Raw genomic sequence first — 23,120 nt, 5'->3', positions numbered from 1 at the left:
ACAACGGCTGCCCTACCCTTCAAACCGCAACGCATACTGCTTCACGGCAGAAATAGGCAGGGGGGTGGTACCTACCCGCGCGGATTCACAAGAGAGTCCTACCACCAGTAAAATGAAAATCTACCCACATTTCCCGCAGCGTTGCTTATACCGACAATAGTTCAGTAGCTGCATGTAAAAAATTCAATTGCATTTCATATACACACTGTAGTGATAGTTAGAACAGTGTTACCGACTTATAGTAAGTGGTGATATATCACACACTAATCTGGCTACATCAGGTGAAGCAGGAGGGTGGGGGCAGTACAACCGGGTTCGACCTCACGCCTCAATGAAGGTGGGGGCACACACGTTATGATGATTAGCAGTAAACTAATAGAATTTACGCAAGTCAAACACAAAACGTATTCCAAATGCATTTATTTACAACAGAACTTATCAAATCATATTTAAATAACAATAAGTTTATTTAAGAATAATTAAATAATTCACAATACAGATTACATTCTTAGAAACGATTCATAATACTTTTACCGTTCACTGGATCACAATCTAGAAATTTTACAAATAATAACGAATGCAATGACGCGACAGGAAGGTTGCCATTGACGAAAAAAAGAATGAGAGTGCTATTTTATTGCGGCCCACGGGCGCGTTCCAATCTTCCGACTTAAAAACGACATTACTGTAAAGTCCGGTAATAATTGCGAAATTCTCGGGCTATGGGACGCCATTAATATCCCACTATCCCTTTGCACGCACGCACGCACGCAAGCACGCACAAACTACATGGAGGGATACAGACAGACGTGCCCACAATATTGTATATTGATTTCACTTCTATGAGACCGCTTTCAGATTAAAAGTAAGGAAATATTGTGTACAGTAATAACACTATAATTGCTACACTAATTCAGTGTCTGGAATGACTCAGGAATGAACAGTGTTGTCGTTCAGAGATCCGCGCGAGTATTGTGGGAGTTAAATCTCGGTATTAAATAAACATTATGTAAAAAAAAGGTAAATATAATGTAATTTTAACACATTACAATTCCATAATCATTCGTTGTACAGTTTCCGTAGATTTTCCCACAACAAGTGAGCACACAACTAATCTGTGTATTGGATTGTAATGAAGTATTGGCGGCGCCCCACTAACTAACTTAAAACTAAATCATGTAAAAGACAATAAACCTACATTGCTTGTGCATTATTTATTCTCTTATCAAACAAAATGGCTTAATTACAGGTACTTCATTAAATTCATGAACGATTTAAAGCTTAGGTATACTGTGTAGCAGCACACAGCGGCGCCGCGGGGTCTGTGGGACCGACGTAGGGGGGGACCTTGACACAGGGGGGTTGGGGGACCCTGCGACTCCCAGCGGGGTCTAATCTTATTGTCTTGTTGATCGCAAGGTGATTGGTATCTGACCTAATCACCGTCCCCGCGCCCCTCACACAGACGCAGTGATGTAGTAATATAAAGTATACAATAAACAACTATCATTTATCACTACATAGTATAAAACAAAGTCGCTTTCTCTATCCCTATATCCCTTATGTATGCTTAAATCTTTAAAACTACGCAACGGATTTTGATGCGGTTTTTTGAAGTGAAACTTCCTTATCGGCGTTGGAAAAAAATTTACCGTCACATTTTTCGGTTACGCGTCACATTTTTCCGTTACGCGCCATCTTTTAATTAACGGCTGTATGTTCTGAAGTATGGATGCGCATTTGAGAAACCGACCTCATGTCTCAAGGTGGGTCACGGAATACATTTTGTAATTGCAATAATCCCAGGTAACCCACTTAATATCACGTGGACCGTGCTATTATTGTTATTACGTAAAATAATAGGAAGAAAAGTACCAGGGTATTATGATATCAAAGAGATGTATTATTATAACTTTACTCTGACGTACAGCCTTCTTTATTAATTAACGGCTGTATGTTCTGAAGTATGGATTCCGATTTGAGAAATTGACCTCATGTCTCCAGGTGGATTACGGAAATCATTTTGTAATTCCAATAATCTCAGGGAGCCCACTTAATAATATCACGTGGACCGTGCTATTTATTACTGTTATTACGTAAAATAATAGGAAGAAAAGTACCAGGGTATTATGATAGCAAAGAGATTTATTAATAATTAACGGCGGTATGTTCTGAAGCATGGTTTCGGATTTGAGAAATCGACCTCATGTCTCAAGGTGGGTCAAACTTCACGAACCTCAGGAACCCCATTTAACACCACGTGGACCGTGCTATTATTATTAATTTATAGGAAGAAAAGTAGCAGGGTATTATGATATCAAAGAGATGTATTATTAAAATGCTGTAATAATCTTAGTAGCAAAAAGGTAAAGTGAAATAATTGTATTATTTGTATTCATGTCTATGATAATAAAATCCTTTTGTTTAAACTTTATCTAATTTAACTTTATTTAACCAATTTCTAGAAAGTTGCATGTAGATCATTTTTCGAAAAATAAGGCCATAAACAAGTTTCACTTCTTACGTGTGTACACTAGTACACGCACACATTTTTTTTAATAGATAGAGTGATTGAAGAGCAAGGTTTATATGTATAATAACATCCATTAAATAGTGGAGAAATCAATAATAAATTACAGTTTACGAAGCGAAGCGAGGGCGGGTCACTAGTTTCATCTATAAAATAAATATTTAAAAGAACACAATATAGAATGAGATTCAAATTGATTGGAGATACAATAATTGAATGCGTAATAATACTGATTGCGAAGTGGCGAGTGAGGAGTCCGGCGCCACAGTAGCAGCAGCAACATCAGTGAATGGACGCGGAATGAAGACGAAAACAATATTAATATATCTGTAGAGAATGTTTCTTTTTTTTTTAAAGGGATTTTATGACCTGGTAACTAAGACCTTTAAGTCATGTCTTATTTTAATTTTTATTCTTCACTGATAGGTAGCTGAATATATAAGGAGTTACTTAGGCAACTTTTTTAGACTTGCTTCGCCCGCGGCGTCACCCGCGGTACTGCAACAACCGCGGGTGACACCGCAGGACTCAGCTATATAATATAAAATGGAAATATTTATATTTTTATGAAAAATGATAATATGGAGTGAAATGAAATGAAAATGATTAATATGAGATATTAATCAACTAGAGATAATGTTTCTGGAGTAGCTGTGGGGTTGCCAACGTGCGACCGCTTTCGCCGCGTGCACTGGCAACACTAACGTGTGGGGGGCGCGGTGGTGACGCGATTTTGCGACTGACCGTATGTGGTCACTTATATATCCTAACACTGGAATGTCTTCGCTTCTTGTTTAGTAGAATACTCATTGTTGACAAACATTTTTGCTTTTGTTGTGTAGACAAAATGATATCTAAATTAACTAAATCAAGTAAGTATTTCATTACTAAGTACAGTAGATGACTCAGTTGATTATAAGCGATGACTTGTGCGCCAAAACATTGTTTTTGATAATGAATATTAGTAACACGAGTCCCGACACGCTTGGCAGCAGACTGTCAGTAAGTGGCCCGTCAATGAAGGCATCACTTATCATCGCCTGGTCTTGCAGATTGAGTATCGACAGTAAGCTTCCATTAGATCATAACAAAGCTGAGTTATCTAAAATAGTCTCCAGAGCACCACGATCGTACAACACTAAGCCGTCAGTTCGCTTGATGTTAAGTGTGCATAAAGCTATCATTTATCTAATTATGTGGTTAAGATTTTACTGCCGTGGATTGGCACACTCGCGGCTCCGTGCGCTCGGGACCAGCGCGCGGTAGATTCTGCCGCTCAACGTCAATAAAACGTTAACATTTGCCGCAACGTTGGCCTCAGTTCCTCATGGCGTCGTAGAGTTTGACCGTCTCCGGGATCGCGTTGGGCTCCACCGGGACCCTCTGCATAAGCTCTTGTAGATTACGAACGTAGCTCAGTTTCTTGAAGAACTTCGAACTGAAATAAAATAGAAGGGTGAACATCCGTGAGCATTCGTGAGCACTTAGTGAGACATTGGCTTCTTAGCCAACGTCCGTTTTAACGACTCTTAAAGATACAAATTTTAAATGCACGGCATGCTTTTTATGACACCGCAGCACTGAGATAACTATAAGACGCGATGTAGCAACGACAACTGGCGGGGTCAACGACCTCGCGTGATGCGGTGGGGCTACCCGCGTTAGAACATCTGCGGACGCTCGGGGGCCGGTAGCTCCTCCGACCTCCTGTATCCAGGGGGTCGCTGTGTGCATACTGTCCGGGGGGAAGGGGGGGGCGCATTATTTTAACGCGCATACAGGCTGGACTCACCTTACGAAGGGCTTGGTTAGTATCACAAACGATTTCAGCCAAAACGTCGGGTGTACCAGATACAGGTGCTTCAGGCTTTTGCGTAATCTGAAAATAAATAAATATATATAAGGGATGTGCGGATCGGACCCTCCAGTAGTAGAGGGGGGGACTAATTAATCAGAAGCACAGCAATCAGTTGCAAATACCTCCTATCGATAAGCTTATAGCACTCGTGGAGCCAGTGGAAGCCGGGCAGTCTCCGGCGGCCGGCGCTGCCGTGCAGGTACACCAGCACGTACTCCTCCGTCACCAGCCGCTCGAGGGTCCAGATCACGTACCTGCAGCACGAGAGCACCGGGGTGACGCGGGGGCTCGCGGGGGGGCGGGGGGCGCGGCGGCTACTCACAAGAACAAGTTGTCCATGACGTAGGTGTAGTCGGGCCGCGAGTTGTCTGGCAGGTGGCACGCGCTGAACACGATGAGCGCGGCGCCGTGCGCGTCGTAGCCGCCGTGGGACAGCACGCGCTTATACGGCTCGATCACCTGCAAGTCGCAACGGTAAGTTTTGCTGGGTGGACGAACTCACAGCCCACCTGGTATTGAGTGGTTACTGGAGCCCATAGACATTTACAACGTAAATGCGCCACCCACCTTGAGATATAAGTTCTAAGGTGTCAAGTATAGTTATGTGAGGTTTGCTGATGTTGAGGGTTTATTGTGCGCTCTCCTCCGGAAACCTCATCGCAGTGGTCAATGAAACACTGCATATAATTACATGTTTATTCGCGTCAGCGGCCGCGGTGGATCGCTGCATGTTGACCACTGACTGACTAACGTAGCTGCTCATTACTATAATTTCAAAGTAAGCAGCTAAGCGGGGCGGAGTATCATTCCCCTATACTTACAACGGCTGCCCCGCCCTACAAACCGAAACGCATTACTGCTTCACGGCAGAAACAGGCAGGGTGGTGGTACCTACCCGCGCGGACTCACAAGAGGTCCTACCAGCAGTGGGGGGGGGGACTCCCCAGGGTACCTTCATGTCGCAGAGCGCGCGACGGAGGGGCGCGGCGGGGGGTCTGCCCTGGGTACCTTCATGTCGCAGAGCGCGCGACGGGGGTCTGCCCGGGGTACCTTCATGTCGCAGAGCGCGCGACGGAGGGGCGCGGCGGGGGGTCTGCCCGGGGTACCTTCATGTCGCAGAGCGCGCGACGGAGGGGCGCGGCGGGGGGTCTGCCCTGGGTACCTTCATGTCGCAGAGCGCGCGACGGGGGTCTGCCCGGGGTACCTTCATGTCGCAGAGCGCGCGACGGAGGGGCGCGGCGGGGGGTCTGCCCGGGGTACCTTCATGTCGCAGAGCGCGCGACGGAGGGGCGCGGCGGGGGGTCTGCCCGGGGTACCTTCATGTCGCAGAGCGCGCGACGGAGGGGCGCGGCGGGGGGTCTGCCCGGGGTACCTTCATGTCGCAGAGCGCGCGGTGGGGGGTCGCGGCGGGGGTGGCTGCCCGGGGTACCTTCATGTCGCAGAGCGCGCGGCGGGGGGACGCGGCGGGGGTGGCTGCCCGGGGTACCTTCATGTCGCAGAGCGCGCGACGGAGGGGCGCGGCGGGGGGTCTGCCCGGGGTACCTTCATGTCGCAGAGCGCGCGACGGAGGGGCGCGGCGGGGGGTCTGCCCGGGGTACCTTCATGTCGCAGAGCGCGCGACGGAGGGGCGCGGCGGGGGGTCTGCCCGGGGTACCTTCATGTCGCAGAGCGCGCGGTGGGGGGTCGCGGCGGGGGTGGCTGCCCGGGGTACCTTCATGTCGCAAAGCGCGCGGCGGGGGGACGCGGCGGGGGTGGCTGCCCGGGGTACCTTCATGTCGCAGAGCGCGCGACGGAGGGGCGCGGCGGGGGGTCTGCCCGGGGTACCTTCATGTCGCAGAGCGCGCGACGGAGGGGCGCGGCGGGGGGTCTGCCCGGGGTACCTTCATGTCGCAGAGCGCGCGACGGAGGGGCGCGGCGGGGGGTCTGCCCGGGGTACCTTCATGTCGCAGAGCGCGCGGTGGGGGGTCGCGGCGGGGGTGGCTGCCCGGGGTACCTTCATGTCGCAGAGCGCGCGGCGGGGGGACGCGGCGGGGGTGGCTGCCCGGGGTACCTTCATGTCGCAGAGCGCGCGACGGAGGGGCGCGGCGGGGGGTCTGCCCGGGGTACCTTCATGTCGCAGAGCGCGCGACGGAGGGGCGCGGCGGGGGGTCTGCCCGGGGTACCTTCATGTCGCAGAGCGCGCGACGGAGGGGCGCGGCGGGGGGTCTGCCCGGGGTACCTTCATGTCGCAGAGCGCGCGGCGGGGGGTCGCGGCGGGGGTGGCTGCCCGGGGTACCTTCATGTCGCAAAGCGCGCGGCGGGGGGACGCGGCGGGGGTGGCTGCCCGGGGTACCTTCATGTCGCAGAGCGCGCGACGGAGGGGCGCGGCGGGTGGTCTGCCCGGGGTACCTTCATGTCGCAGAGCGCGCGACGGAGGGGCGCGGCGGGGGGTCTGCCCGGGGTACCTTCATGTCGCAGAGCGCGCGACGGAGGGGCGCGGCGGGGGGTCTGCCCGGGGTACCTTCATGTCGCAGAGCGCGCGACGGAGGGGCGCGGCGGGGGGTCTGCCCGGGGTACCTTCATGTCGCAGAGCGCGCGACGGAGGGGCGCGGCGGGGGGTCTGCCCGGGGTACCTTCATGTCGCAGAGCGCGCGGCGGGGGGACGCGGCGGGGGTGGCTGCCCGGGGTACCTTCATGTCGCAGAGCGCGCGACGGAGGGGCGCGGCGGGGGGTCTGCCCGGGGTACCTTCATGTCGCAGAGCGCGCGACGGAGGGGCGCGGCGGGGGGTCTGCCCGGGGTACCTTCATGTCGCAGAGCGCGCGGCGGGGGGACGCGGCGGGGCTGCTGACGGAGCGCCAGCCCCGCTCCCGGCGCAGCTCGTCCGCGGCGGAGTACTCCGGGATGAGGTCGCTGGACTCGCTCACTGTGTTCGTTGACTTCGATCTGGACATTAAACAATACTAGTGGTCGCCCTGTGGTCGAAATTCGACCATAATTAATTTAAAATAGAACTTTAAGCATTATGATTCTATTGTCAAAGACTATAACTTCTTTAATCACAGATTTCTCCAGGGCGACACTATAGACAAATAATATTTAAAGATAAACATTAATAATCTTGTTGGGTTCCAAGGGGAAGTTTTGTTGAGTTCCAAAGAGTAAACTAAGTATGTTGTTTGAGCACCTTTATTATGTCGGTTAAGGACAGATGGTAACGTCTTAACGAGTGCGTGTTGCTAAGTGCACTGCTCTGATAATATAATAAAATAACCTGACACCACAATGACGACGCACGGCGTGTCCACGTATTATTTAGGTATGTACAAACCGTACATCTTGGCAACCCAAAAGAGCAAGAAACAATCGATTAACAATAAATGAAATAGTTCGTAAGCTTAAATAAAAATGTAAAAAATATAAAAGTTAAAAATGTAAAGGTAAAAGTAAAAATATGTATAAAATGACATTTCACAACAAAATTACTTAAAATTTAACTTAATCAAAACTAAAGGCAAAGTTGGTTCCACTGGTGTTTACGCTTCGGGCTGGCTTCGGTGGGAGGCGCGACTTGGGCTTGAACACCATCATCTCGTCGGTCGTGCCGCAGGTGAAATGTTTGAAGTTCGATATCTTCAGTGAGTGCAAGTGGATGGCTCTTCTTTTTCCTTAAGCAGTGGGAATGTTTCCTCACAACCCACACGAGACCAATAACCAGAGCTGCTACTAATAATAAGTATGTAATGACATACTGATGTATGTCATGCGCTGATATGATGGTCGACGGAAAGTGTTTTTCCTGCTCCTTTTGCTCAGCAATCTCTTTAGTGATAATTTTTGTTTCACGTGCTGTAGGCTGGAACAGATTCGGAGTGTAGTTGTATGTTAAATTTACTATTTTGTTTACTGAATTGTCGAACGTTGTACTTGCGATTTCATAATCTAACTTCACACGGCTGTTATAACGATTATGCGCATATATCGTTAAGTCATTAGACTGAAGTACACATCCTTGTGGCAGCGATACTATCCCCGATGACGTCATGGTGTGTGAGAACACGTCACCGTTGCATATGGTGCGTAAAGTACACGTATCGCAGCATATGACGAGCCACTTGTTCGATGCATGTAACTCAAGCCACGCGTCCTTGCATGACGCGTTCTCGACGTCACAGGGCTCGAGGTTTTGATGTGACAGCAGTTTCGCTTCGCATGGAGCTCCGTTGCTATGCATGTCAAAAATAGGTTTATTTGTTTTGCATATAATTTTATCTGAACTTTGTTGGAGACAGCTCTTAAGATCATCTTCATTTAGCGAAATATATATATTTTTCTCCAAGTTTACTGCGATATATTTCGATGAAGTTCGCATATATGCGTAGCTTTCATTGTTTTTCACAGGCAATGGTATCGCCCTGTATAAGTTAAAATCTTCATTAGATACAAGTGGTATATAATATGCATTTCAAAAAGAAAATAGTTTTCGGTGCGACGAGTTCCTTCCCAGTACGTTTTAATGTTGTAATACATAATTAAAGTCCATTCATTGTGTACCATTTGAATTTTACTGATTGCGTCGTAGTAGATAAGGCGCTCGCGTTCTAAGCTAGTAATTTGAGCTCTTAATAGCGCGGACCCATATGATCCAGATATAAATGTAAACATTGTCAGCATCGTAAGTAAAAGACTCGATAATTAATTTCTGCCTTTTTTGTTTTTGCTTTCAAAATTTGACCTTTGTTCCTCCTTAGTTGTGGGATCTCCTTGGTTTTCGATTTCAGAGGCCAACGGTAGAGGTGATAGTTTTGTTACGGGACGTTTGGTTACTCCTGTTCGAGTTTTGATGGTCGTAACTCGGACATATCCGTCAGAACCTGGATGAGTTTCGAGCACCCGCCCTAGGGCCCATTTTCCAGGAGGTAAGTTGTTGTCCTTAACCAATACGATATCGCCGACGTTGATATTTTTCGTAGGTTTGTTCCATTTACTCCGAGTTTGCAGTTTCATATGCCATAAACTTGCACTCCAAAAAATATAAAAAATCTTGCAAGTTTTGTAATTCTCTGTGATCTCGGATGTCGTTCATATAATCATTTAAAGTTATTGAATCTAATTTTGGTAACATTAAATGCACGATCATTGGATCCCACGTTGCCGTATCCAGTCCGATGTTAGCTATGCCGTTCATGCATTCCTTAATGACGTCATGCATTTTCTTGAGATTGTTAGCGTCGGGTTGATGTATAACAGGGAGACTCATCATTGTGTTGAAAAACGATGAAAATTGTAGGCGGCGATTATCATACCGTTGCACTAAAATATCCCAGCAGGAGATGTAGTTTTCAGCACAGACGGATAAATGCTGTACCAGACTTTCTGCTTCGCCCTTCAATTTGGTTTTCAGGTGTTTCATTTTTTGCGCTTTGTTAATTGTTGGGTTGTTATGGATGGTTTCAAGAAACAGATCCTTAAAAGATATCCACTTACTGTAGTTACCGTAAAAATCAGGTAATTCCATTCTCGGTGTCGACTGCTGATAGTGTGCATTCGACCAAATTTTAGATTGAAGTTGTTTTCTCAATTCATCATATTTTTCTTCGATATCTGAGTACATCCGGTAATAGTGATCGTTAGATCCCTTCAGCTGAAAGTCAATTTCCCAGTGCAGTTTGTCGATGGACTCCCACTTCGATTTTAAAATGTTAAAATTTTCTTCCAGCTCCCACTTTTCACTAGTTCTAATGATGTCAATTTTAGACAATGCATGATAAATCGCATTAAAATTGCATTCTTGTTTATTTAAAAGTTGTTGTATTTTTTCAGATTTTCCGTCCTCGCAGTCTTGAGTGTAGTCAACAGAAATGTCACTTAAATCAAAATTCACACTATGTTTTTGCTGTTTCAAGTATTTAAGTCTGTTATTTATGTCTGTTTTTGTTGCTAGATACATTTCTTTAGTTTTGTTGTAAACGTCTTCAGAGAAATAATGTATAGTTTTGTCTTCCAGTTCCAGTAGTAATAAGGCATTTCTCGCCTCGAAGTCTCTCCACTGTTCTTCCAAAGATGACAAACGTATGTTGAGGTACTCTTCAGTTTTTCGAGACGAAGAATCTTTGCGGTAGTTTGTACACAAAGTCTTGATATTCTCGAAACAAGTTGATTGAAGTTCAAGTTTGTCCATGTTGATGTTATGAAATAATGTGATAGCTCACCAAACTTGGCACGTAGTTGACGGTGACAAGTACAGCTAGGCGTAGTTCACGACACGAAGATCCAATTTTGATAAATTGGTCGTATCCAAATCTCACTATGTTTATGCACTCTTACCCAGTGTGTGCGCCCTTGTCTCAATGCAGCTGGGGATTCTCGCTTGTGAGAGGCCAGCCGAACCGATTCGCCACTGTTGTAAGAGACACAAAAACATGCGAGAATAAGCTCGAAGGACCAAAAAAGATGTTGGGTTCCAAGGGGAAGTTTTGTTGAGTTCCAAAGAGTAAACTAAGTATGTTGTTTGAGCACCTTTATTATGTCGGTTAAGGACAGATGGTAACGTCTTAACGAGTGCGTGTTGCTAAGTGCACTGCTCTGATAATATAATAAAATAACCTGACACCACAATGACGACGCACGGCGTGTCCACGTATTATTTAGGTATGTACAAACCGTACAAATCTATTCTCAATTAGACCAAGACTTTAACAATTAACAAAAGGCTATATATGCGCGTGTGTGTCAAATACATGGTAGTGTGTTTCATGTCTTTTTTATTGATTTAATTAATTTTTTATGCATAATTAAAATAAAAAAAACATTCCGCACTCCTTCTCTATATTCTCTATAAGTGTGGAAAATTTCATACTCCTCCTTTTTTATTTCTTAGATGGGTGGACGAGCTCACAGCCCACCTGATGTTAAGTGGTTACTGAAGCCCATAGACATCTACAATGTAAATGCGCAACCCACCTTCCGCTATAAGTTCTGAGACCTCAGTATAGTTACAACGGCTGCCCCACCCTTCAAACCGAAACGCATTACTGCTTCACGGCAGAAATAGGCGGGGTAGTGGTACGTACCCGCGCGGACCCCCAAGAGGTCCTACCACCGGTAAGATTATATTCATTATAACTTAACGATCCCCTTCATTATTATTAAATAAAATAGACCAGTCTCCAAGGTTTTTACCTCTTCGTGTCGTCATCATCCTCGCTGCGGGGGTCGGGACAACTCCTGGCGTTGTCCAGTTCCAGGGGTTCCTCTTCGGACTCCATGGAGCATCCACTGACGCTGTCCAGACTACACCTGTCATCTTCAGGTGGCTGGGGACGAGTTACAACAGAGATGTAGACTTTATTACTATAAACAATATTAGTCACAAGCTGAGTTGACCAGCGGTGTAATATTCAATTATATTTCAAAGTTTTTTTATAGCATTTTATATATTTGCTACAATTCCTAAATCTTTCCATTCCAATCCCAAAAGAAGGTTCATATTCTGTGAGGCACATCGCTAGACCACTACTTCTTCTGCTGTTGTGAGAAATTAGAAGAAGATTCTCCGTCAGAGTGACTGCTGTGCCTCAAACAACAAAAGAGCTCTTACTCCTAGGATTTGAAATTAGAGATGTAGGTCTCACTGGTGGGTTACAGTCTCCCTTGTCATAAAACATTTTGGCTCTTCTGATTTAAGTTTTGAAAAGGAATTTTTGGTGGGAACACCGTTAGCTCAGTTGTGTGAATTATTTTATTTTGTTAATTTAATGTTATAGTAAGCGGCACGTAAGTTGGCAAGGTTTTGGTGTAGTGGGGGTAATGTCGCGCATAGTGCACATTGCAACAAAAAAATTGTCACTTTTATTGCCCGCATATAATTTAATTCAATTTTATAAAAAATTTTATTTGCCATAATTTATTTTTAAGCCTGTGTGTTTAGAAGAAAGTTAAAGAAAAGAGAGGAATTCGTGAAGTGTATTAGGTGTTATAAATAAAATACAATTAAAAGTTAAGAAGTTTATTTAAAAAAATATACTTAATATTAAAAATTATGTGTCGCCGTCTTCACTATCATCTTCTAATAGTGCTACCCCTTGGATTAAATTTATGGTAGCACCTGAGCTGGTGAAAGGAGTTGGCTCCTCATCGTCGTCATAACGAAGAGTCGCTGTCGTCATTGGCGTAAATAATAAAACGCTCAGTGACTGAATCGACTATATGGTATTTGGTCCTGGCATTGCAAACAAACTTAAAACGATAACACTCGTAAAAAAAACTAAATTTAAAACAATAATAACAACTCGTAACAAAAACTCAATATAAACAAAGGGTTCCTACAAATTTAATAGGCGCATGTGTAATCGGGAGCGAACGGAACGGGACGCGGTGCGGGAGGGGAGGGTCGACTGACGCACCAATCGCGCGCTCGGAACGGTGCTACGTCTTTCCCTGCGTCCCGCTTGACAACCAAAGAGACCTAAAAAACGACTTCTGCGCATCTAGCGACTCTTGCCAAGTTACGTGCCGGGGACTATACTTCAGGTTAAATGTGTAATAACGGTGGTTTATTAATTATTTAGAAACTGTGTTAGTGCACAAATGTGGGAAAATGAAATAAAACTGCTCGATTTAGCTTCTCGGGTTCTACCAAATAGTCTACTAAAGTCTCAGTACATATCCACCATATTATAAAGACTTTATTTCATCCCATCTCATTTCGTTTCATTTAATTTCATCCCTATTGATTAAAATCTCAATTTAATCAAGTTACTCTCATTTTTCATATTAAAACAGAATAAAAGACTTGGCTTAAAGGCCTCGCGGTACCAAGCCATAAAATATTTTAAAACAACAGGTTTTAAAACGCAAACATTCCTCCGCGTGGGTTTACAAAAAAATGTATAAGCACCGTGCGAACAAGTACTGTTATGAACACACAACACTACAACACGACCTATTGTTGCGTGAGGTGAGAAAAAATAACCAAGATTGTTGATTTTTATTTAGTAACTAGAGACCCGCCCTCGCTGCGCTTCGGAAACTGTAATTTATTATTGATTTCTCCACTACTTAATGCATGTTATTATACATATAAACCTTCCTCTTCAACCACTCTATCTATTAAAAAAACCGCATCAAAATCCGTTGCGTAGTTTTAAAGATTTAAGCATACATAGGGATATAGGGACAGAGAAAGCGACTTTGTTTTATACTATGTAGTGATACGAGGGCGGCACTGAAAATTTCGGGAATTAACGAAGTGACACAACATTACTATTTAAAAATGTATTTATTGCTTTTCGAAGTATTCTCCGCGAAATTTGACACATTTTCCCATACGATGGAACCAATCATTGAAGTAACCATTCCATTCGGAAGTTGGGGTCTCCAAAATGGCCGTTTTGTAGGCGTCCACAGCTTCTTCAGGTGATGAAAATCTCTGTCCACGCAATTTATTCTTTATTTTAGGGAAAGTATAGAAATCATTAGGGCTTAGGTCGGGGCTCTACGGCGGATGGTCTAATAATTCTATGTTTTCTTGCTCTAAAAACTCTTTTGTTCTGTGCGCGGTGTGAGAACTCGCATTGTCGTGATGGAGGATGATGCGGCGGTTGCAGTTCTCTTTACGGAGTTCAGAAACGACCTGTGGCAAACAAATGCTAGCATACTATTCTGCATTAACCGTTCTTTGTCCCTCAAGAGGAATAATCGTAACATGGCCGGTTTTGGAAACAAACGTGGACACCATTTTTTTTGCAACACTCCGTGAACGAACAACTTTTGTTGGCTTTAACTCATTTTCGAACACCCAAACTCGTGACTGGTTTTTTGTTTCGGGTTCGTACGCTTATACCCAGGATTCGTCACCTGATACAATGTTGTATACAGCATTTGAGGATCCTGCGTGGAATCTTTCGAGAGTTCTGACGCACCAAGTAACGCGAGCCGCTTTTTGCTCTTCACAGAGCGAATGCGGTATCCATCGGGAAAACAACTTTTTTACACCTAATTGTTCATGCTAGATTATTTGTATTTGACTCATGCCAATGTCTAAAGTTGCCTGAATTTCGCGATATGTCATATGTCGATCTTCCTCAATCAGCTTACGCACAGCATCAACGTTTTCTTGGGTGACTGCAGTTTTTGGACGACCTTGAGGGGGATCATCACTGAGCTTGACACGTCCACGTTGAAACTCAGCAAACCAGCGATAAATTGTGGTTTTGGATGGGGCTTCATCACCAAATGCAGAAATCATCCGGTCAGCACACTGTTTTTGTGTTAAACCACTTCGAAAGTCATAATAAATCATCGCTCTTGAATTTTCTCGAGTCAATTCCATTTTCTCAACGACTAAACAAGTTTGACAAAACCTCGTGACAAGACCGAGAATCTTTTTTTAAATAAATAAATGGTATTCGATTTTTAAAACCAAGGAGTTTTCAATTAAAAAGATTTTAATATGACAGGAACAGTGGAAATATTCCATTCCCGATACTTTTAGTGCAGCCTAGTAGTGACTAGCCGTACTCGTCCGCTTCGCTGGGCTTTTAAAATTAACATTATTATTTATTATCATTATTATTATGGAATCCAACACTCATATAAATATTAGCCTATACATTAAGTACATGTATTTTCTACATGGATACCAAGTTACAAGTCAATCGGATGTATGGTTCAGTAGTTATAATGGAACATCCGTAAAAACTACTGTAGATTTATATATTAGTATAGAATATTCGATCATTTCTATGGGCACTTTTATTTATGCTTATAATAACCTTATAAGATGATGGTAGCGTCATTTATTGGTTAGATTTTATTTCCATGACCCAACGTGTTTTCGGGAATGTTCCAAATGTATATTTTCACATTATTCAAAATTAATTGTGGCACTCACCAACTGTATCTTCCGCCGCTGTATGCTAGGGCTCCGCGGGGCGGTGTGGCAGAGCGCCACGTTTCCCGTGTAAGGATCTAGCAACGCTTGGTACGTGGACCTATCTTCCTGAGTAGAAGTGGAAATCACGTCTGGAGACTCCAATTCCTAGATTGGGATATAATTACGTTGCAATAAGCCAGGCATCTCAACAAGATCTCTTGTTTACTGGTGGTAGGACTTCTTGTTACTGGTGGACCTCTTGTGAGTCCGCACGGGTAGGTGCGTGCCACCTACCCGTGCGTACCTGCGTAGGTGCCACCCTGCCTATTCCTGCCGTGAAGCAGTAATGAATTTCGGTTTGAAGGGTGGGGCAGCCGTTGTAACTATACTGAGACCATAGAACTTATAACTCAAGGTGCGTGGCGCATTTACGTTGTAGATGTCTATGGGCTCTAGTAATCACTTAACACCAGGTGGGCTGTGAGCTCATCCATCCATCTAAGTAATAAAAAAAATCCTGAATAGAAAATAAAGACTACTTTAAGATATTAGTATAGAGTTATAATAGTTTCAACAATACTTCGGCCGTAGAGGATTTCGGGGTAGTTTTAAATTTTCCGGTCATCTCCCTTTCTGCTAGCACACCACCGACCCATCGAAGCAGTCAGTGCTCACACTACCACACCCACGCCGTCCGTCACTGGACCGCATCCTCGGTTTCCTCAATGCTATGACATATTCTTCTTGATGCGAAGTTTCTCCCGACAAACGTCAACAGACCATCGAAGATGCTAGACCAAGGCAAGAAGATTACTAAGCAATGGTGATCTACTGTGTACTTACATTGCGCATCCCCACGGCGCTGGACATCTCGATCGGCAGTTCGAAGTTAGGTATAGAGCGGAGGTGGGACGGAGACTCGCACCATTCTGCCACCTGATACAATACCACTTTTATAGGCGTGGCTTGGTGGGTACCACACGGGCTCTATTTCACTGACAGGTACCTATGTATCTGACTCGGGTGTGAGTTCGTGTCGTAGCCCAATACGCTAGACTGTCAATCTACTCTCTCCTGTCTTTCTATAGTACAATTTTACTGTGACCTCTGGCGTATCCTTTAAGGTCAGAGAAACATTGCGATATCTATAGACTCTGGTGTGCTGTATAATGATTATCCCACCATCTATCTACTTATTGCCGTATAGGCAGACGAGCATACGGCCCACCTGGTGTGGTGATGGTGAATGGTTACCGTCGCTCATGGACGTCAGCAATGCCAGGGGCAGAGCCAAGCCGCTGCCTACCGTTTAATACTCTCCACAAGCCTCGTTTGAAGAAGGACATGTCATAGCGCTCGGGAAACACCGTGGAGGGGAGCTCATTCCATAGCCAGATGGTACGTGGCAAAAAAGATCTCTGGAAACGCACTGTGGATGAAAGTAGTGGCTCCAGGTAGTAGATATTGTGAATCCGCACAGGTAGGTACCACCGCCTCGCCTATTTCTGCCGTGAATGCGTTTCGGTTTGAAGGGTGGGGCAGCCGTTGTAACTATACGGAGACCTTAGAACACATATTTCAAGGTGGGTGGCGGCATTTACGTTGTAGACGTATATGGGCTTCGGTAACCACTTAACTCCAGATGAGCTGTGAACTCGTCCAACCATCTATGCAATAAAAAAATTAAATAAAGTCTTATAAAACAGATGTTAGCATAAATGCCCACCAGACCAACTAAAATTGATAATGTTTATACCGAAAAATATCGCATCTGTACAACTTTACGCCTCAAATGTAGAGATGTATTTATTAAAATGACTATGTCACTACTCACCCCACTGTGGTATTCCTCTTTCGGGGTAACATCGACAGCTTTGATATTGCACTTTGGCGTACTTTGACTAGAGAACTTTTCGAAATGTATGGCACTGTTATCATTCAAAGTTTCTTTCATATCACCGTATTTCGGTTTTATTTTCCTTCTCTCGTGTTTATCGATCCTCGCCACGTCCGGTGGCAGGTCCAGGGTATCGTTTAGAATCTGACTGTCCGCTGTGACGAAGTTTTCGGTGAAATACAAATTATTCTTTGACGTGTTCCTCTGCGGCGAAAAGAACGTCGCGCGCTCATCTTCTATACTGGAGAGACTCAGGTCTTTTTCATCTTCGATTTTATGAACTTTTTTCGGTATCAAATCTGGGAAATTTTCATCGGGACTGGATAGGCCCATTAACGGGTGTTTCGTTGTCAGGGTGAGGGTTGAACTCAGCTTTGGGGGACTTATGCCTAGTGAGTGTGGCCTAGTATTAATTTTAGGGGAATCCAGGTGAAGATTGGACATTTTATGAATCAAACTGTCGTTAAAGTTTATTTTATCGTGGTCTGAAAACCTGAGGATTGTTTGAGGGTTCTGCAGACGGAGAACGGTGTCTGGCTCCCGCTCGTCGCAGTCTGAGGACAGAGCCGAGTTAGGAGTGTCCTGTGACCGGAAGGATTCGGAGCCTGTGTCCATTCTCTCGTCTGACGACGGCGATGTGAGGTCCTCTTCATTCGTCCTTATTGTGGTGAAGCTGGTGGAATAGTGTTAAAGTGAATCAGAGTACTTTTGGTCACATAAATTTGCAATCGGCATGTCTTAAATACGGTCATATCTCTACACATTGTCCTTTTTGATTATGAATGTCGTTCACACGCTTTGTTTAGCTTTGTTTGTATGAATTTGACGTAATTTGAATTCAGTTATCTTTCGCTGTCGGAACCACGAATGATATAAATTATACAGACCTAAAAGTAATGTTTCATACAAACTTACTGGTGGTAGGACCTCTTGTGAGTCCGCACGGGTAGGTACCACCGCCCTGCCTATTTCTGCCGTAAAGCAGTAATGCGTTTCGGTTTGAAGGGCGGGGCAGGGGGTTGTAAATATACTGAGACCTTAGAACTCATATCTCAAGGTGGGCGGCGGCATTTACGTTATAGATGTCTATGGGTTCCAGTAACCACTTAACATCATCAGAAAAGTACTGGGAATGCGACTAGGAGTCAGCGAGGCACACACAGGTGGTCGACCACAAATCCGTAACCTACCGACCCTAAACGACATTGAGGTCGACTATTCATTTATCAAATAGCGAAATTTTAATAATATCTGATGTTTAAATACTAAATAAACACCCATACATATCAAACCGAACTAACAATTGATTTATTTTTTGTTTTCCTGTTGATAGGCGGGTCATGATATTAGAACGAAATAATTAAAGCTACTATTACAGTTTAATTACGTCGACATTATTTACATATTCGTCATTTTTACTGGTGGTAGGACCTCTTGTGAGTCCGCACGGGTAGGTACCACCGCCCCGCCTATTTCTGCCGTGAAGCAGTAATGCGTTTCGGTTTGAAGGGTGGGGCAGCCGTCGTAACTTTACCTTAGACTTAACTTTAACTTTGCCTTAGAACTTATATCTCAAGGTGTGTGGCGCATTTACGTTGTAGATGTCTATGGGTTCCAGTAACCACTTAACAGCAGGTAGGCTGTGAGCTCGTTTACATACCTAGGGAATAAAAATAAAAAAAATTTAAGTAGGATATTATTTGGTGCTTTTTGAATAGCTTTCGTGGTCAATGACGAGAGAGAGATTGAGCCGCAAAAGTAATTTTAATATTTCTATCATTCGCGAAAACCGAAATATAAGTATATTAGAGCGATTTTTTTTTATAGCTTATATGGGTGGACGAGCCCACGGCCCACCTGGTGTTAAGTGGTTACTGGAGCCCATAGACATCTACGACGTAAATGCGCCACCCACCTTGAGATATAAGTTCTAAGGTCTCAGTATAGTTACAACGGCTGCCCCACCCTTCGAACCAAAAGGCATTACTGCTTCACGGCAGAAATAGGCAGGGTTTAAACAGAAACCGTTAAAATTCAATAACTGTGGATTCGTTTATTCGTGCTCTGTAATGTTACTCACAGCACAGCCAACCTACAACAGGGGGCGCGACGATCGCATCTACTTTAGAAATTAGAATCTAACGCTAGTCCCCATGAAGCGTGACCAAATTCACCACCAAACAATAAAATGTTAGAACGTCTAGATTCACAACGATAATGTCAAGGTTTTCCCCCCAACCGACAACTGCATTAGAACGCGTTCGGACACAAAAAATGTTGTTTTGACCGAAGCGTGTATGTAGGTACATAGCGCGTATCAGCATACAAACATCACTATTAGGTATTTTTAAAGGGGGAAAATTGCATGTTTTGTACAATCTATTATATTTATTTACGTTACTGCTCAATAAGGTGGGTGGTGCATTTTCGTTGCCGATGTCTATGGGCTCCAGTAACCACTTAACATCAGGTGGGCTGTGAGCTCGTCCACCCATCTAAGCAATAAAAAAAAATAAACATTCGAGCCTGATCTAATAGTCAGAGCTGCGCTTGAAGATAGGCAGTACCAGTGTCTACAAGAATCCGACGCGCAGTTTTCTACTAAGATGTATTTCTTCATGAATCATCGTTATCGGCCCTTCTCCCAGTCACCTGGGGTCGGCGCAACATGGTTTTTCCTTCCATACTCTTCTATCATATACCATTTCTTCGCTCACTCCCCTCTTACCCATATCGTCTTTCACGCAATCCATCCATTTCTTCTTAGGTCTACCTCTTCCTCTATATCCTTCCACATTCATAGTTAACATTCTCTTACCAATCTCATTTTCATTTCGTCTCATCACTCAGCTTCTCTGTCACAGGTGCCACTTTCAGACTTCCTCTAACATATTCATTCCGTATTCTATCCATTCTCGTTACTCCACACATCCATCGCAACATTCACATCTCTACTGCATGCAATATTTCTTCATTGGATCATCACGCAAAAATACCGATCAACCGATTTTTATAGAATATTTTTAGCAGTATTTCAAACGTGGATGCTTTTTTTTATTTATTTTTTATTGCCTTTGTAGGCAGACGAGCATACGGCCCACCTGATGGTGAGTGGTTACCGTCGCCCATGGACTTCAGCAATGCCAAGGGCAGAGCCAAGCCGCTGCCTACCGCTAATGCTAAATGCTTTAGAATTATTATTTATTATTTAAAACAATATGTCCGTTTGTTTAATAGGAGGGATATGAATGCACGCATTGGTGTAAGTTTTGTTTGGTGTGACTTTCCCAAGGCCTTATGTGGTCTTGTCATGCCATGCGAAAGTAAGACAATGGTATTTTTAACGACACGACTATGGCCTTTCAAGCTTTCTTTTCATTTATTGTCATACAAAATTGGGTCACAAGATTATTTTATTGCTGATGCGTCAATTAATTTACAATATCGATTGAAGAACTAGGCGGTACGGCACTACGGACATTCCGAGGAGGGCGGTTTGTTCCATAATTTAATGGAATACGCCAACCCAAAGCAAAATCACGCAACAACAAAATCACTGCCTTTTTTTTTATAGATTAGATTGGTGGACGAGCTCACAGCCCACCTGGTGTTAAGTGTTGTTACTGGAGCCCATAAACATCTACAACGTAAATGCGCCCCCCATCTTGAGATATAAGTTGTAAGGTCTCAGTATAGTTACAACGGCTGCCCCACCCTTCAAACCGAAACGCATTACTGCTTCACGGCAGAAATAGGCGGGGTGTTGGTACCTACCGGTGCGGACTCACAAGAGGTCCTACCACCAGTAAAGTATCCAGCTAGTATCAAAGCAGTTTGTTTACCACAAGTCAGAGCCGGGTTGACAATGTATTAGATATGTCTAAATCAACCAGAGCAATATTATTGAATTACATTGATATTTGTTCTTTATTTACTTTATTTAATAGTAGTGAAACCACAGGGCTCAACGTCACAATAATAATAGAAAAAGTATGCTGACTCGTTTTTACAAGGTCAGTGAATTGTTATTGTTGAATATTAAATAGAAACTTTTATTTGTATTATATTAACATATTTTTATTACTATAAACCCATATTCTTTTCATAAATTTCTACTTTATAATTTTTTGGTTTTTTTTTTACACATGGACATCAGCAAAGACAAGGGCAGAGCCAAGCCGCTACCTACTGTTTAATACTCTCGACGAGCCTCATTTGAAGCCAGATGGTATGTGGCAAAAAAGATCTCTAGAAACGCACTGTGGATGGACGCAATGACTCCAGGTAATATGGATGAACTTTGCTCCAGTGGTGGTCAGTGCTATGTTAAAAACGAGATTATGGTATCATCTCAAACAATTCCTCAGAGTACTAATACTGAGGGAACAGAAATCTCCAGACACAGAGGTTCCAAACGATCAGTGAGAATGGGATTATGGACAATTCGAAGAGCTCTCTCCTGTGTGGAGTTAAATGGAAGTAACTGGTATTTGGGAGCCTAGGTGCAGAGGTTTGAAATTCTTTACATTTGTGGACACAGGGTTTCATTTATAGCATTGATATAATTAAATAATTATTTTATATTATATAAGTGTATATTGACTTTAAATTTAAAAAAAAAAATTAATTTTACATATCATGATAATAATTTCATTATGACCTAGCAGTAATGGATCAATAATCTTGGATTTTTAACAAACTATGTTCGGTAAACCAATATAGAGTCACTAATCAGTCCATTGAACAATTTCATCTTTGGTCATTCCCATCTAAAGGTGTATTATATCTCACTTTTTCTTTCAACATTCATCAGTTACAAAAAGAGGATGTTATCATGAATTTTAGCTAACTCCATATATGACAATTTATGTTCAATGCATAATGTAAAATTAGGCTTTCAGATAATCTAAAAATATTGATTATATTGAAGATATTGTTTATAATAATATCATAGAATAAATTGATGTGTTTACATTTATTTCATTCATTAACTTACAGTATATTTGTTATTTTTTATTCCAAGCAATTATTTTAAAAATACCAAAATTTTGTTATTGAAGGTTTTAAGAGATCAATCAGACTCTTGTCTGCTTTTAATAATCTACTTTTTTTAGCTTTTTGGAAATAAAAAAAAGGTATTTTTATTTTGTTGTAAAACAAATAGTCAGTCAGAGTCAATAAAAATTATCAATTTAGTATTTATTTTTACTGATGACTGCTCCTGCTCCCAACCCTCGCAGGTGAACAGAGCAGTTTTGGCTCACAAAAACTGAGGAAAATACTAGTTATGTATCCTAATAAAAATTGCTATATTACCTATAAAAAATTTTGACTTCACTTATACCTCAAAGCTGCATTCATGTTGAGGTCTATGGGTTCAAATGCTCAGTTAGCACAGCATGAGATATGAACTTTCCATCGTGAACAATAAAAACATTTACTACATAGTTCATTTTTCTAACTACTACTTTTCAAGCCATAATTCGTATCACACACACACATTAAATATAAGTTATAAATTAAATATTTGGTAGGTAGATGTGATACAGTTTATTTCGCTTCTATTAATTACAAATTATTGTTCATAATTTTGGTTTTTGTAAAACGACTTTCTTCGATACCTGTCGATTTTCCTTTGCGTTCATATATTTATGATGTATTCGCGTTTACAAATTTCGAACGTATTAATGAATTATAATATTTTTAAACTCAACTCTTCTCAAACTAGGAATATAATGGTAAATAAACAACTTACCTCATCTGTGACTCTTATAGACCTTTGTTCTTAAGTTTCTAAGCAGAAAACTATTTATTTTGTATTTTAAATAATATAAACAGAGAAGCGATAGGTAACTCGCTTCGCTTTTTTTTCACCCAGGTTCCAATTTCCATCCGTTTAGCGTTTGATTTGACACACTGCTTGACTTTTGACAAGTGTGAGTTTGACATTACTAAATCTATGCAGTCATGCCACATTAGCCA

General features: G+C 43.2%; 1 protein-coding gene across 1 annotated transcript; it reads right to left on the bottom strand.

Annotated features, from left to right (window-relative positions):
* Nucleotides 1-405: 405 nt before the first annotated feature.
* LOC114250261 (uncharacterized) lies at nt 406-23,091 on the bottom strand. Its single transcript, XM_089733216.1, has 10 exons — nt 22,894-23,091; nt 17,076-17,811; nt 16,085-16,177; nt 15,260-15,406; nt 11,548-11,681; nt 7,170-7,311; nt 4,711-4,847; nt 4,511-4,642; nt 4,323-4,409; nt 406-3,968 (listed from the first exon to the last, which is right to left on the bottom strand). The coding sequence occupies exons 1-10, from the start codon at nt 22,896-22,898 to the stop codon at nt 3,848-3,850; spliced, it is 1,734 nt and encodes a 577-aa protein (XP_089589342.1). The 5' UTR covers nt 22,899-23,091; the 3' UTR covers nt 406-3,847.
* Between the last annotated feature and the right edge of the window lie 29 nt (nt 23,092-23,120).

Source organism: Bombyx mandarina, chromosome 02 (genome assembly GCF_030267445.1).
Source record: "Bombyx mandarina strain Sakado chromosome 02, ASM3026744v2".
NCBI lineage: Eukaryota > Metazoa > Arthropoda > Insecta > Lepidoptera > Bombycidae > Bombyx > Bombyx mandarina.
The sequence above is the reverse complement of the archived record's forward strand: the minus strand, read 5'-3'. Positions and strand labels throughout refer to the sequence as shown.